Source organism: Macrobrachium nipponense, chromosome 5 (genome assembly GCF_015104395.2).
Source record: "Macrobrachium nipponense isolate FS-2020 chromosome 5, ASM1510439v2, whole genome shotgun sequence".
NCBI lineage: Eukaryota > Metazoa > Arthropoda > Malacostraca > Decapoda > Palaemonidae > Macrobrachium > Macrobrachium nipponense.
The window spans coordinates 88886937-88903454 of record NC_061107.1 but is presented as its reverse complement, the minus strand read 5'-3'; the positions used below and the strand labels follow the sequence as shown (position 1 = coordinate 88903454).

The 16518-nt window shown below is 42.3% G+C and overlaps 1 protein-coding gene across 2 annotated transcripts in view; it reads left to right on the top strand.

Moving 5' to 3' along the window:
• LOC135215485 (uncharacterized) overlaps positions 1-16518 on the top strand; it is a 94900-nt gene that overhangs the window by 64873 nt on the left and 13509 nt on the right. The window contains exon 1 of one of the 2 annotated variants that reach the window (XM_064250242.1): positions 2312-3439. The exons of the other annotated variant lie outside the window; for it this stretch is intronic. Coding sequence (XP_064106312.1) covers positions 3199-3439 — 241 coding nt within the window. The 5' untranslated portion in view covers positions 2312-3198. Of the gene's footprint in view, positions 1-2311; positions 3440-16518 lie in introns of those variants that run through there. 2 annotated transcript variants of the gene reach the window in all.

The window sequence follows — 16518 nt, the reverse complement described above, 5'->3', positions numbered from 1 at the left end:
TCTTACTCATTAGTTCTGCTGCTAGATTGTATATTATTGATTATTATTATTATTATTATTATTATTATTATTATTATTATTATTATTATTATTATTATTATTATTATTATTATTATAGCTAAAAATACAGTTAAAATCTGTTGGTCCAGACTTAGTCCTTTCTTTACATTTATCCTAATCATCAGTTCTCAATCAAGTATTATTATTATTATTATTAATATTATTATTATTATTATTGTTGTTGTTGTTGTTGTTGTTGTTGTTGTTGTTGTTATTATTATTATTATTATTATTATTATTTTATTATTATTATTATTATTATTATTATTATTATTATTATAGATAAAAATACAGATAATTACTGTAATGTCCAGACTTAGTCCTTCTTTACATTTATGTCGATCATTAGTGCTGCTGCAAGTATTATTATTATTATTATTATTATTATTATTATTATTATTATTATTATTATTATTATTATTATTATTGATCATGATATGACTGCTCTATTAGCTGCTCTCAAATTTAAATTAACTTTTTATTTCGTCTGGCTGAAAGAGGAACTTTTACGTAAATGATAATAATAATAATAATAATAATAATAAAATTATTATTATTACAAGGAGATATACTGACCCTATACGCAAGAAATATAATCTATGTAGTCACTCGTTAGCTCCAGAATTTTGCTTCTCTTTCGTTTTCCCACAGATTCATATTTCAGTTGACGAAGCTTTTACTGGAGTCATAATGATTGCTTAACTTTTTAGCGAAGGCGTCTGGATAAGCTTGGACTAATACAGGAGCGTGTGCCGCAAAATATTATGGAAATTAACTACACTTTAATCAATAATAATAATGATAATAATAACAATAGTAATAATAATACAGGGTCTGTTGAAAATAATGGCTATTTCAGCCGCGTTTATTTTGTTGTAGAAGTTTCATTATTCTTCTTATTACTGACTTTTCTTCTATACAAAATTAACACGGCTGAAATAGCCATTATTTTCCAAGAAAACCTTTATTAATGAAGGTCTTCTTCCAACAAATAATAATAATAATAATAATAATAATAATAATAATAATAATAATAATAGATTATTATTATTATTATTATTATTATTATTATTATTATTATTATTATTATTATTATTATTATTACTTACAAAGGGTATAGGAAATGAGGGTAAACCACTCGAATTTAAACCAATAAAATCATCGTCTTCATTTGCATTATAAATAAGAAACGAAATGCTTGTTAGAAAAAAGCAGAGCTTTTGAAATAATAGATTATTTAAACTCAGTAATTACGCTTTTGCTTACAGAGGAAAAAAAAAACTGCATGAATGAAACGTGACCTCAGGTATCGTCAGCGTTGGTAAACGACGAGAGAGAGAGAGAGAGAGAGAGAGAGAGAGAGAGAGAGAGAGAGAGAGAGAGAGAGAGAGAGCTAAAACAACAACAATAGTGAGGGTCAAGAGAAAGATTCTTTGGCCGATCCTCCGCGTCTCTTTCCTCTCGTTCGCGCGCAAGACTGAATGGGAAAGATAAGCGTATCAACTTACACGAATAAAAGAGTTGAAGATAATAAGCGCGGCATTTACACACACACACACACACACACACACCTTTAACACTGTAGCATCGTTAGCCTACTCGTGCCGGAGAGTGTATGAGGTTTAAAGCAGAAGTCCTGCGGGCTCGCATTGTGCAGCCCAGCCACATTTCCATCCTTATTGTTGCAAGGTGCTTTGCATTTTTCTTTCTCTCGCTCTTTCTCCCAATGTCCCAAGAGCTGCTTTCTCCAATTTGTGTAGGCCGGGAGCTCCGCAGGGGCATACAACCAGGAGGCGTGAGCGGAGCCACGTCTAATGAGCGCTCTAGTATTGGCTGCGTGTGTGGGAGGGACCTGCGGACAGGTTAGGAAGAATTAGCAAATTGCAACCGCAGCCTTTTAAACAGGTGGTGGGAAGTGGGCGGTGCTTACTGATTGCTTGGCACTGCGAGGGAGAGAGTCTCTCGAAGGGTATGAAGTAATGGACGGAACTTCCTTCTATATCGTCTCTCTCTCTTTATCTCTCTCTCTTCGCGGATGAACAGGAACGTTTTCGTGCAAATTCATTGCGAAACGAACGACGTTCCGGCAGATGCCGCGATCTCTCCGCAACGTTCGCGTTGTTCAGATTGCAGGTGGGAGGAGCTGGTCAAGTGCCCACCCCCGCCTTGCAGGGAGTCACGTGACTTGGTCAGGTATAAGGGGGTGGTGCTTAGGGTATTTGCGCCAGTCTACCTTTTGGCCCATCTGGTGATCTGGGTATTCTTCTTCCGCTGCCGTTGGCGACAACATGCACGTCCGTGAGACTGAGCACAGGCACCTGGGAAGCCCTCACTGGCACCCTTAGGTGAGCACCTGCGAGATATCTCGCCGTAGCGTCAAAGACTCTCTAGGATCTCATGCACTGCCCCGACACGTAAGTGGGAGAGAGAGAGAGAGAGAAAGAAAGAGAGAGAGAGAGGGAGGGAGAGCATCTCCTCGAAGCAAAGTCAAAAAGCGCGCTGAGAGTGACGTCGCCTGCTCGGCTACGCTCGGGTCTATGTCGGTTACCATATATGGTTATGAGGCGGCCCGCAACTGTGACGTGTTGGTGGAAGCAACATGGCTCTCTCAGCTGCAACTGCACATGGAGATAAATCGCCTCCGACAGCCATTTGACTGCGCTTCTTTCGTTCTTTATGGATGGAATGAGTTTCCCTACCTCAAAATAAAGCTCAGGCCGATAACAAAAGCGCCGCTGAATGCGTTGCGAGAGAATAATTCTGAACTTATCGACTTCTCTCGCTAGAGTACGGAGAAGCAGCAAGAGTGACGTTGTGTGACGTCATAGCTGCGCGCTGATTGGCTGGCCTGCGTGATGTCGTCCCATTCATAAAACTGGCGATGCAGACCGTCGAGCTGGTTAGTGAGACTCGTGGCTGTGCGGCAATAGGAGGTTGACTAGTTAGCTCGTCGTCGGCACCTTGGCTCCACTGGAAGACTTCAAGTGGTCGCTCGGGGCCAATCGTTGCCTCTGGCGTCTGCCTTCCATATCAACCATATCAGGTCAGGGGTCGTCACACCCCAATACACCTGTGCAGGACACGCCGCCTTCCCCAGCTTCGCTTAATACCAGTGAAGAAGAGCTAAACTTTGACACCATGATTATGGACGGTATGGACCCGTTGCCAGCCATGGCAGAGCCAACAGTGTCCTTCAGTTTGGTCAGCTTCGAGTCCTTCTCGAAGAGTGTGGATTGCCTTCCTTCGCCCCTGCCACCGGCCTCCATTTTTGACAGACCTGGAGAGGATTGCCTCAACACTCCTGTCACCACTTCGGAGATGCCCTCGTTCTTTGCGCCAGGGGGTTCCCTCACGGATCCAGAACCGCCCCCAATCACAGGTAGGTGTTGACCTCGTCTGGCCCCGCCTCCCTCTAGTGCCTCCTCCTTCTCCTGTCTGTCACCTTCTTCCTCCTCCTCCTCCTACTCCTACATGGGGCTTTCACCGCGTGTTCTAGGTTCCTGCCCTGTGCCCCATCTTTTGCCCAGTGCCTCGTGCCCGGCCGCCTGCGACACACGTGCCCGCCCCCACGCCCCTCTTCCTCAACCATTCTCTACCTCACATTTAGGCTGTTGGTGATGGGGCTCCAGTGCCCAATGTCATGGTGAAATCTACCTCGTGTTCCTACCCAAGTGTTACATCTTGGCATCACTCAGTACCCACACTTACACACACCCCTGTCCGTGTGTCCTCAATGGCAGTCATGTGCTCCTCACAACCTTCCCTGTGACGAAAAGCAGCAGCAACAACAACAACCACTTGTTGTTATTACGGGGAGGAAACGTCCTGCTATGCAGTGGGTGTCCTTACAGGCACCTCCTCCTCTTTACCTACAGCAATTTGGCACCGGAGTGGTGCCATCCTTTTCGTCCATGAAGGAATGGTTAGTCAAGGTGTTCCGTCCGCCTTGTTGCAGTGAAGAAAGAAACAGGCAAACATGTTGAAAACTACAGTGACACGCGTGTGCTGGCCCTGTTTGTGTGTGCATGTGATCGAATGCGTGTCTGTGACTTGAAAATGTTTGTGATGTTTCACGTGTGAATAAATCCTATTCAGGAATGACGAATCTCCCTCTCATCGCCTCTTGAACAGATTCAGAAATTTTCACTTCAATGCCAATTGTATTTTTTTTTATTATTATTTAATATCAGTTCATATTTATTTAGTTGATGATACTTTTAACGTTGATCACACATCGATGTACATGTACATGTAATTGTGCCTTTGGATCTTCTACTTAACTGGTGTTAGTGCAATTTTGATGTGGTAAATTGTGTAGCTATTAGGAATTATAGCACAGTAGTGATTACTCCTGAGAGAAAGAGAATGAACATTAACTTATTGTATATTATTTTGCTTTTATTTGTTTACATGATTGTTATGAACTCACTCTCTCTCTCTCTCTCTCTCTCTCTCTCTCTCTCTACTCACACACACACACACACACACGTATCACTGGCCATGTGATTAATAAGTGTATATATTTCACTCTATCAGCTGCTATCATTTCTGATCTTATCACTCTTCCGGGGTGAGATTATATACTCTTATCATTCGTAGGAAGTTGTCCAACGTTTTCTCTTTTTTTTTCTCTCTCTACTTCGATAAAACCTAAAACGGAAGGAAGTTGACTGATACTCAAAGGCACTCACAGATGCACTTCGAAGGACGTTGCAGTCTTATCAATAAAACTCTAGTCACGGAATCGGTGCTTTAAGATGTTTTCATTTACTTGTGCCAAATCTTTCTCAGCATAGGACTCACTTTGACATTTCCTTTCGACAGTTGCCTTTCCCCTTCAGGATCTTGTATTCTAGAGCGCAGGAACTCGTCCACGCATGGAAAGAAGTGTGAAAACACATTGCAAACGTTCTCACGAAGTCACTGATGTGAGACTTCGCCAAGCGCCTTCAAAAGGCGCCACAGAAAACGTGAGGATGTCAGCCGAACTTGGCACTCTGGCATCCGTAGTTTCTGTGCGTGTGACTATTTTCATGCGGTGATTCGTGTTTACTTTTACCTTCCGCGTCGAATTGGCATAGCTGGGCATTGCCCAGTGCCAGTAAAATGCCTTCCGAGCCATTTTTACTCCTGACACTGCCAAGCGTAACTGATGCAGTGGCTAAATCCGTCTCAGGGAAGTCTTCAGAAATAGCTCTGTTATGTCAGCCAATATGACAGTGGTACTTGGCATCGCTCGGGATTAAGTTTAGTGCCAAGATACCGACAATAGTATGACTGAGAATGCTACGTAAGGCTAAATCTGGGTAGATTCCTGATGGCTTATCGACAGACTTCCGCAATCTCTCTCTCTCTCTCTCTCTCTCTCTCTCTCTCTCTCTAACATTTCTTGCTCTTATTTTGGTGTCTTCTAGTGTGACTGAGAACTAATTATCGTCCTTTATTACGTGTTTGTTCGCTTACAAGAAGCTGTTGACAGTTATGCACCTGTTTATGCCTGGACTGAGGAAAGCCTCATTACACGCGGGTATTTGTCGATGATCATCCTCTTGCATTTTCTCTCCTGCATCGCAGACGTTTTTAACGCATTCGAAATTCCTGGCGTTCCTCCACGTTTGTTTGTTACATTGCATTTCCCGTGACCCAATCAAATTCCAAGTCACATATGGCCATTGTGTGCCTTCTCCTGCCGATGTGTTCTCCTGATCTATTCTGCATTCGTTCGCGCCCTTTAAGCTTCACCTCTCATGCCTGAGGAACGATGCCTCTCGCAGGTGTTATGAAAAAACAGGTCATTTACATTGCAACTTTGAGAAACAGAGTTATTTTACTCGGCAGTGGTGCCCGATATGGGTATCTGAGAGCTTGGCGGTCCCTTGGTAGAGGAGAGCGTGCCTGGGTAGGGGTATGCGAGCGAGTTAGTCGGGCCAGACAACATGACGTAATGTGACGTAGTGCGATGATGTCATGTTTTCGAGCTCCCAGCAATCTGGTGGTATTTGGCAACCCTCGCCCCTTGTCTTTCTCTCTCTCTCCCTCTCCCTCTCCCTCCCTCTCTCTCTCCATCCAAGGTGCTATCTAACATTATTCCGTGGGACATACTCCGGATGCTTTTGTACTTATTAATATGCAATGTATCATTAGGGTAGTACGAAGATGGTTTCTCAGGTATTCCACGGTCGAGTCTTTTTGGCTGGCTGCGACCGCACGTGTTTATCAACTTAGGATTAGAGATGTTCATAAATAGAACCCGTTGGTCCACTTCAACCCTCTTACAGGTACTTATGAACATCCTTTGCAAGGTAAAATGACAAGACTGTGCATCAGAATGCACACGAGGAATGAAAGAGTCAATGTAATGCACAACTTCTAATGCAGCATTTTTTATGCAATGTGCAAGTACTATGCATCCTCGACCATGAAATTTAGTCTCTAACCGTTTCAGCCAACTTCTTCTTGTAAAAGTGACCTTGAACATTCCTCCATCTGGTTAATTCTAATGTAGAAACTTGTAGGGACAACAGGCATCACCTGCATCAGGGCCTAATAATGCAGACGAAATGAGCAAAGTGTTCGGATTGGAGTTTGCATCGTTGAAATGTCGCTACCTTTTGTGTTTTGATGCCTCCACTGTCGATTGGAAGTATGCACGAATGTCCTTTCAGTGGTGCTTAATTTGATGTTGCTCGAAATGCACACCAGTGAAAGAGTCAAGTAAGGTCCAAGGATACTGAGGATTAACTATCTTTATTCCTTCAATATTTTTACTTGTGACGCTGGTCAAGGTTACAGAAAACATAACATCCTCCTCTTCTTGTAAGCGTATTCACCATAACATTCAAAGGCCTTTTATATTCACCTTTGTCCTCTCGCAATCACAAGAATGTCAGGAAATGCACAGCAACGCTTAACTGTAACGAACTAACAGTTAAACAAACAAGCAAAGTTGCAGAAATTCTTCCTGAAGAAGACCAGTTATGCAAGACACCAAGGCGCAACCATGCAACAAACAAGCAAAGAACCTCTGGCAACCTAGTGCCCTGCAAGCATTAGCAACAACAACAAAACCAAGATGCAAAGAGACCACACGACACGGTCCAACGATGGGAAAACAGGTCCTGCAACAAGTACAATAGCAAAAACATTGAGCGCGCACACGCACACACACACATACAAGATAACACAGCATGTGGGCAGTAGATATGGATGGGTCAGCTCATCTGGAGGGAGAGAGGGTATTTGGGTATGGACAAGAAAGGAAGGACTCTCAAAACCGGTCCGCCTTCATACCCGCTACGTCACTTTATTAGCATTCATCACGTCGTCTGCCCAGGTAATGGAGTAGAAAACGTAATGTGACGTTGATTTCCATTTTGGGCGATGCCGTCATATGACGTAGGGTGACGTAGTGTTTGCGGTTGCCTGCTCATCACACGCGTTCAACTCCTTGTTTTCTGCATTGTTTATGTCCCTTGCCGGGTTTTGTGGTTCGGAGATGTAGCGTAGTCATTCCTTTAGTAGTAGGCTTACCTTTCGGGGACAGACCCATCTGTGGAAAGGATGGTGTTTAATTATAAAGTGAGTAAAAGAGGGTGTCGGTGGGCAACATCTGGCAATGAGTGGTGTGCGTGCGTTCTCTCGATTCTTGGCATTTGCCCAGCATCCTTACCAGACAGTGTATGTGACGTCACCATCTTACTTTTCCTTAGACTCATGTTGTTTATCAGCTTCCCGTCTTATGAAACGATTCTCTCTCTCTCTCTCTCTCTCTCTCTCTCTCTCTCTCTCTCGTGTCCTAAAACATAAACTGTTCAACGATAATCCTGGCTCGTGCATACGACTTGTTCCTTCTCTTTTTATCTCTGTTGCTACTCTTACTATTAATACGACATGCCGTCACCGCTACAACTATCGCTACTGCTACTGCCGTTGTTGCTATTAAGGCTACTGCTGCTACCACCGCCCTCGAAATGCAAGATTAATAAAGCGACGAAGCGAGAGTAGATATTCCCTTTCCTTAAAGGTCTCGTTAAAAGTTAAAATGTTTCTCACTTTATCGTCTCTCAGATTCCATCTCGAATTCCAATCCAATCTTCCCATCCCTACGATCAATCTCTCTCTCTATCTCTCTCTCAGATATGAAACATTCGTCCAAGTTATGGTCGACCTTCTCTCTCTCTCTCTCTCTCTCTCTCTCACTCTCTCTCTCTCTCATGTGATACAGTTCCTCCAAGTTATGGTTGACCCTCTCTCATGTGATACAGTTCTTCCAAGTTATGGTCGACTTCTCTCTCTCTCTCTCTCTCTCTCTCTCTCTCCCCGACTATCTCTCTCTCTCTCTCTCTCTCTCTCTCTCTCTAATGTGATACAATTCCCGCAAGTTGTGGTCGACCTTGGCAAGGGGTTAGCAATTGTTGATTCTTGATTTGGTTTTTAGTTAACCAATTTGAGTTTTTTTGGGGGGTGGCCATTATATTGTGTGGGTATGTGTCTGTGTGTGAGTGTGTATAATTCATGTTGTTGTTTGTTTACGTATGTGCGAGGGCGTAAGAGCAAGATTGGGGAGTTTATTAGCGTCGAATACACGTTTCAACGAATGAAAACCTCCTTGCCTGCTATTCGCTCTCGAAAACGTCAGCGGATTATCGTCCATTCAGCGAACCTCTGAGAACAGAATTCACCTCGTGATTATGACGGTAATGGCGATAGATTCCAGGCAGCGTTTACGCCAATTTCATTGACGTATGTCAGTGAACCTCGATACATAACCTTGAAGTCTACACATGCAGCGGAAACGATGAAGTACGCACATACACACACATATAGTATATACATATATAAAAAAATGTATGTATGTGTACGCATATTATATACAAATGTATATATATATATATATATATATATACATATATACATATATATAATATATATATATATATATATATATATATATATATATATATATATATATATATACATACAATGTGAGCATGTGTGTGTATAGAAGAGATAGAGAGAGCGGAGAGAGAGCGAGAGGGATTTGATACTTTGTATAGATTATTAATCTGAACATCTTCACTGCCAAGGTCACTGAGAGAGGTTCTGTTACTTCGACAAAAAGAGCGTCATAAGGCCAAGTGTTCTGTAAGTGAAAGAACCTCATAATTATGCCCTCACGAAACTCCAGAGAGAGAGAGAGAGAGAGAGAGAGTCAGAAACACGCCCCATGAAGACTGATCAACCACGAACACGCATAAGCTATGAATGAGGCCAAAGACTGTACACGGCAACAGGGAATATCAAAATACACGTGTTCGTCATATTTTTGTTTACTTGTTGACTTCTCCTGTGCCCATCGCGCCAATCGTGAGAGGAATGGGATGACGCTCGTCTTTAGAATGATTGTTATCGTTAATATTATACAATAGTCTTTCAGGTCTGGCAAGAGCTAGATGGCCGTTATTTCGTACTTGGGTCGTCATTTTCTCCATTGGATAATACAACTGACTTGAGTGCTGTATGTTTTTACCGATTTTTTTTTTTTGCTCCTGATTAAAGATGATTTTGCATATGTATTGTATGTATGTGTATGTGTATATCAAAGACACACACACACACATATATATAAATAAATAATATATGTATACATACTACATACATGCATACATACATAGTACATACATACACACACCACAACACACACATATATATTATATATATATATATATATATATATTATATATATATATATATATATATATATATATATATATATACGTACTATAACTTTATGCGTGCAAATTCTGGTACTTGGGGACAAGCAAAGGTGCAGGGCGTTAAGCTACATCTTAATCTACACACACACACACAAAAATAAAAAATAAAAACCTAATCTTGTCACTTGAGTGACGGATATCCTTTGAGGCTGTTCCTAACGAAGGTCATTAGCGATGAGGCAATAATGACAGTAGTAGCTATCAGAGGAGAGCGGAGCATCGGAGCGTAGCCCATTTCTAATGGAGACTAACAGAGAATAAAAACTTGTTTTGCGCCGCTGCTCTTCGGGAGAGAACTTGATGGAATAATGAAGCTTATTATCCTACGTGTTGTCATCAGCTCTCTCTCTAACTCTAATGATTGCTGAAAATATATAAACCTACGTCATCATTCATTTACAAGGGGGTCTGCCTAATGGTGAGCTTCTGCTCTGCATTGCTGGTGCTGTGAATAATCTCTCTCTCTCTCTCTCTCTCTCACGTGGTACAATCACACACACACACACACACACACACACACACACACATATATATATATATATATATGTGTGTATTATATATATATGTGTATATATGTATTTATGTGTGGGAAATGTTGCTATGATTCTTTTCGTGAAGAGCATCAGTGTCTGTGTGTGTGTGTGTGTGTGTGTGTGTGTGTGTGTGTGTGCAGAGGGGCAAGTGTTTCTATCACATCCGGTGGCGCATGTGCCAACAGCTGTTCTGTGGAACATGTGTTTCTACAGACATGGATAGATGGAAAGCGCGAAAACTACGTGTGAATGAATGGTTTCTGACAGGGATGGATGGGGCCCCGGGGCAGAGGTGGGAGATGCGGTATTGACGTCACAGATGAATGAAGAGAGAGAGAGAGAGAGAGAGAGAGAGAGAGAGAGAGAGAGAGAGAGAGAGAGAGAGAGAGAATCTGTAGGCGCATCTGTCACACTAGCAATTTGGGAAGAGAAAATTTTTATTGTGGGGATATTCGACTCAAAAAAAAGTGATCAAGTACCAGTTTATAGATTCTCTCTCTCTCTCTCTCTTTCTCTCTCTCTCTCTTTCTCTCTCTCTCTCGCTCTCTCTCTCTCTCTCTCTCTCTTACCGCACAGAAATTCATGAACGCACCCCCCCACATATAAAATACGCGGAAAGAACCCATCTTGTCCAGCATACAGAGACAATACCTTCAATGAATTTGTGCACCGTCCATTTCCGTTCTAGTGAATAGGTTTGATGTAACCTTGAGTGTACCAGCTGTGCAGGTGTGTTTGACCTAAGCAGGTGTTATTAAAGTGTAGTTGGCATGGGTTGATGAGTATTTTTTTCTTTTAAGCGTCTTCTATGTTTCTTTCCCTGGTCGTTCAGAGTTCATCACTCTCTCTCTCTGTCTCTCTGTCTCTCTCTCTCTCTCTACCAGCTCTGTCTCTTTTTTTCTTTCTCTCTCGATCCCTCATCTTCTTCTTCTTCTTCCCTATGTTTTTAACTTTCTCCTGTATCCACAACATCCTGCCGCTCATCGTTGTAAATTGGAGATCTCAAGTGTGATGTCCGCGACTTATTGGCCCGATTTGCGCATTCGTCAAAGTCTTTTGTGTTCCTATTCCCTCCATTCTCGCTCATTCTCCTCTTCCTCCTTCCCTCCCCCTCCTCCTCCTCGTCTCCTTTATCAATCCCCCAAATAATTCTCCCTCCCACTTCCGCCACGCCCCCCACTGGCTCCTCCGTCCAATACCCCATTTCCTCACAACACCTGTTTTTTTTTTTTTTTTTTTTTTTTTTGTGGCGTTATGCAGGTGTGCAGCGAGGACCAGACACCTGTTCGGCCGGTAGCCGGCAGTGGAGTTATGTCCTGCTTGTACTTGTACGTTTGTTTTATTTCTTCCTGCTCAGTCGGGTCGTAGCATCTGTGTCTGTCACCTGTTACATCTGCCGTTATAATCACCCCACCGGTTCACTCGTCAACTTCCTTCTGACCTCGTCCGATTCTTCCAAGCTCTAGACCTTGGTTCTTTGGTATGAGGGAGAGAGGTCATCGTCGCCGTCGCTTCTGCTCCTCTGAGGAGGTCACTTCCGTCCCCTCCCTACCTGGAAGATGAAGTGAGTTCCATTGGCCTAATGTCATCGCATCCGCTGGCAGTGCTACAGCTGTGGGTCTTTGGAGAGAGAGAGAGAAAAGTAGAAAATGTCGGGAGGTGCGAGCGTCAATGAAATTCATCGTATTCATTCACAGTGAGACCGTTTGAGTTGGTAGCTGCGATGGCAGTGTGTGTGTGTCTGTGTGTGTGTGTGATCATAAAGCCGGTCATCGTGATGACCTTCGAGTCACGTGATTAAGGCTTCTGTCCAGTTACAGCTGGGTTTAGGAAATAATATTTAGTTATCCTCACCGTTGGCATCATACCATGCATAACTTGCAATCATGAGAGAGAGAGAGAGAGAGAGAGAGAGAGAGAGAGAGAGTAAATGCCATTTGCATGCGTCTAATTTTCCTGCATATAATCACTGCATATCCAGACAGACAGCCGGAGTAAGCGGCGACCCCCTCGTCACGGGGTCAAAGAAAACGAGTTCGGGAAAGCAGAGCGGAGCGATAGCATTTGACCTCTTCAAGGTCATCGGCGTCATTCATTTAAATGCTGCTATTCCAGCACCCTCAAACCCCACCCAACCACCAACCCATTCACCCCATCACCCCTTCCTTTCCCCTCCTCCCGTCTCCCTTTAATTAGTTTCGTTAAATCTGCTCTTCAACGTTTTTTTTTTTTTTTTTTTTTTTTTTTTGTGGTTGGGAAGATAAACAAAAACAAGAGTGGCGTAGGTTGATGTAATCCGTACATGGGAAAAGTCGAGTACCACATGACATTTAAGAAAGACTGTGCGTATATGGATTTGAGAGAGAGAGAGAGAGAGAGAGAGAGAGAGAGAGAGAAGTGGTAGGAGTTAGGATATTAATGCATTGTGGCCCTGGCAGCTAATATCAGTGTCTTCCTCCATCCTTTGACACCTACACATCCACCTGCAAGCACGTACACACGAACACACACACACACACACACACACACACACACATACACGCTTGTGGCACACTTTGGAGACCACCGCTGGTGCACGTACGTTAAAAAGTCTATCACTCTCAGACGAACTCTCCTTTGACGGTACAAGTAACATGGCGCACTAGATATTCGCCTCTTTGGAAGTTAATAAATAGATAGATTCCTTTTCCTTTATAGAAAGATCGCCGACATTGTCAGCTGACGTCTTGCATGGCCGTACGGAGGTCGTCTTACCGCATAAGGTTTTTATTCGCGCGATGCGTTTACGCAATTGAACGTTTCCGCTGGAATATACGGTTGTGAAATGGGCTAGCGGTTCGGGCCTCTTTCTCTCTCTCTCTCTCTCTCTCTCTCTCTCTCTCACTGCTTGCATTAACATTTCAGTCTGCATCTCATCTTACTTGATACTAGCGGTTAATATAATTATTTCATGGTAGCACGTCTTACAGACTCCTCTCTCTCTCTCTCTCTCTGCTTACATTGATATTTCCTTCTGTATCTTGATAAATACTAGAATTTAATGTATCTATTTCAAGGTGGTACGTCTTACAAACTCGCCCCCCCCCCTCTCTCTCTCATAAATACATACATACACACACCGACTTACAAACACAATGACACCATATACCCTTCTCATTTATCCACCTGTCAGCAGATTCATTCATTGCTGGCGGCTGCCACGATCTCATTCTTTAGCTCACACTGGGTGGACGGAAATGAGGAGTGACGAGAGAAGAGAGAGAGAGAGAAGAGAGAGAGAGAGAGAGGTAAGGAGAAACGTTGACAAAGCAATGACATTTCATACACGAAGCTATCACTTGAAGGACATCAATTGGCACAAGGAAAGCAACGCTACTCGAGTCTCTTCATTGGAGGCGAGATCGCTAAGGGTGATAACATCACGACCTGGGGAACGACAGCAGAACATCATAATGAAAACTAAGCAAGTAAAACAATAAAGAAAAAATGCTGAAAAATGCAGTGTTTATTTCTAACGAGGCAAACTATTGTTTTTTTTTTTTTTTTTTTTTTTTTGGTAATTTTTGTCGTTTTGCATTTTATTTTGTAGTTGTTGATTTAGTAGGCCTTATGTCAGGAGGGGCATTTGCTCCTGGATGAGCCCGTAAATTTTTGGGTGTGAGGGAGACTGAATGAAGATACCGGCGGAGAGCTCAGCTTTAAGAGAGCAGGCTGGGAATTGTGGGTGAGGTACAAAATAGGACAGAGAGAAAGAGAGAGAGAGTAGGGAGATAAAGGAGACAGAGAAAGAAAGAGAGAGATGGAGATGAAAGAGACAAACAGAAACAGACACACACACACATAGAGGGAAGGGATAGAAAGGAAGCAAGAACACAACGGAACTCTCTCAGAATAAACACGAGGAAAGTAGAAGAAAATAAATAAAGAAGGAAAAAGCGAAAAGCGCATCGAGACTAAGTAACTGGGGAGATGTATCGACCAGCAATGTTGTGTGTGTGTGCGTTTGTCTGTTAGTGTTCTTTCTCTTCCTCCCCCTCCCTCCCCCGCCTGCACTCTCTCTCTCTCTCTCTCTCTCTCTCTCTCTGCGGCGTCTGCGCAGTCGTTATCCCTGGGTTAGTCCATTCATGGCCTTTGGACCTGACACCTTTAAAAATCCCTCCTCTCTCTCTTTCTCTTTCTCTGTCTCTCTCCTCTATCTCCTTTTCATTCCATCTCATTCATTTTATTTCTTTCGTCTCCTCGGCGTACTGGGATAATGGCTTCGCTGGTTACCCTCTCGGTTGTTGTATTGTTGTTGGTGTTGTGATGATGATGTTGTAGTTCCTTAGTTGTTTTGACGTTCTCTGTTTTCGCGGCTTCCTTTTTGGACTAAATGTCGTTTTCTCAACCTTCGTTTTACTTTCTGTCATTATTCAAGGTTAGGTTTTTTGTTTGTTTTTTCTTTCTGGAAGGTCAGCAGTTGTGGTAATATGTTGGAAGTTTTATATGAAAATGTATCGTCAAACAAACACATACATGTACATGTACATACACACACAGGAGGTATATATATATATATATATATATATATATATATATATATATATATATATATATATATATCTGTGTGTGTGCGTGTGTGTGTGTGTGTGTGTGAAACCAACAATCGAATGGAATTATCAAGAGCTATGAAATAGTGTGTGCATACATACATACATTTACAGGATTTATTTCATAACTCTGGAAATTTTTCATATTTCGTTCGATAGTTGGTTTCAGCTATTTGTTAATGTTCTTTGCTAAACACATTCCTTGTATTTTTATTTCTATAACAAATATGATAACATAAATATACTTAATAACCAGTTATTTATATATATACATATATATACACACATATATATATAGTATATATACATACAATATATATATATATATATATATATATATATATATATATATATATATATATATATAAATAAATAAAGAAACAATACCTCGAGCGGGACGGCTTATTTTTACCTGGATTTTAATTCCGTTAAAGACGCCCGAGTCCTTCCTCCTTTTTGACGGAATGAAAGGGTGGACGGGGGTGGGGGTGGGGATGGGAGCTGGGGAAGGGGGCCCGGGGAAGGGAGAGGGAAGGCGGTGCACGCCACTGCGTGACGTCACACCATTAATGTATGAAGAGGACTGCTCGTCAAGGCGGACAAAAATATGCACGAACGCTCTTAAATGACGCACGCCGGAGACATAGTCTGATCAATAGAGTACACACGAACCATTCCGCTGACGTCATTCGATGTCATAAACCACATCGGTGGCAAATGGCAATAATTATGTACCTGTTGTTAGATGCATGGCGCTATTCCCGTGGCCACGGTCCCTCCCGAAATATGTCTAGCAAGAGAAGGGTAGTTGAAAATAGAAGATGAATTCCGTAGAGTTTCCCCCCTCGCCACAGTCGCTCGGCGGGGCGACTCTGCTCGCATTGATTCTTCAAGTTGTGGGGGTATATTACGAACGTTATTGCTACTTAACTGACTGTACTTTTCAGGGCTGTATTACGGACATTATTGCTACTTAACTGACTCTACTTTTAAGGGATATATTACGTACATTATTGCTACTTAACTGACTCTACTTTTCAGGGATATATTACGGTCATTATTGCTACTTAACTGACTACTTTTAAAGGATATATTACGGACATTATTGCTACTTAACTGACTCTACTTTTAAGGGATATATTACGGACATTATTGCTACTTAACTGACTCTACTTTTCAGGGATATATTACGGTCATTATTGCTACTTAACTGACTCTACTTTTAAAGGATATATTACGGACATTATTGCTACTTAACTGACTCTACTTTTCGGGGGTATGTTACGGACATTATTGCTACTTAACTGACTCTAACATTTCATTGGTAAATTATTACTTTACACATAAATCACGAAAGTTCCCTAATGTATTTGTTTTGATGTTTCTTTATTGACTTTGCCAGACAAGATTCTTGCATTTTGAACAGCAGTGAGACCATTTTGGGTCTGGTCAATATCTGGATAGGTAAGCGCTAAAAAATGCCACTTGTCGGCGGCTCATAAGCCCTTAAACATTTGTTGGGCAATGGGCAGCGGGGGGCGGGGGGCGGTTATGGGGCAA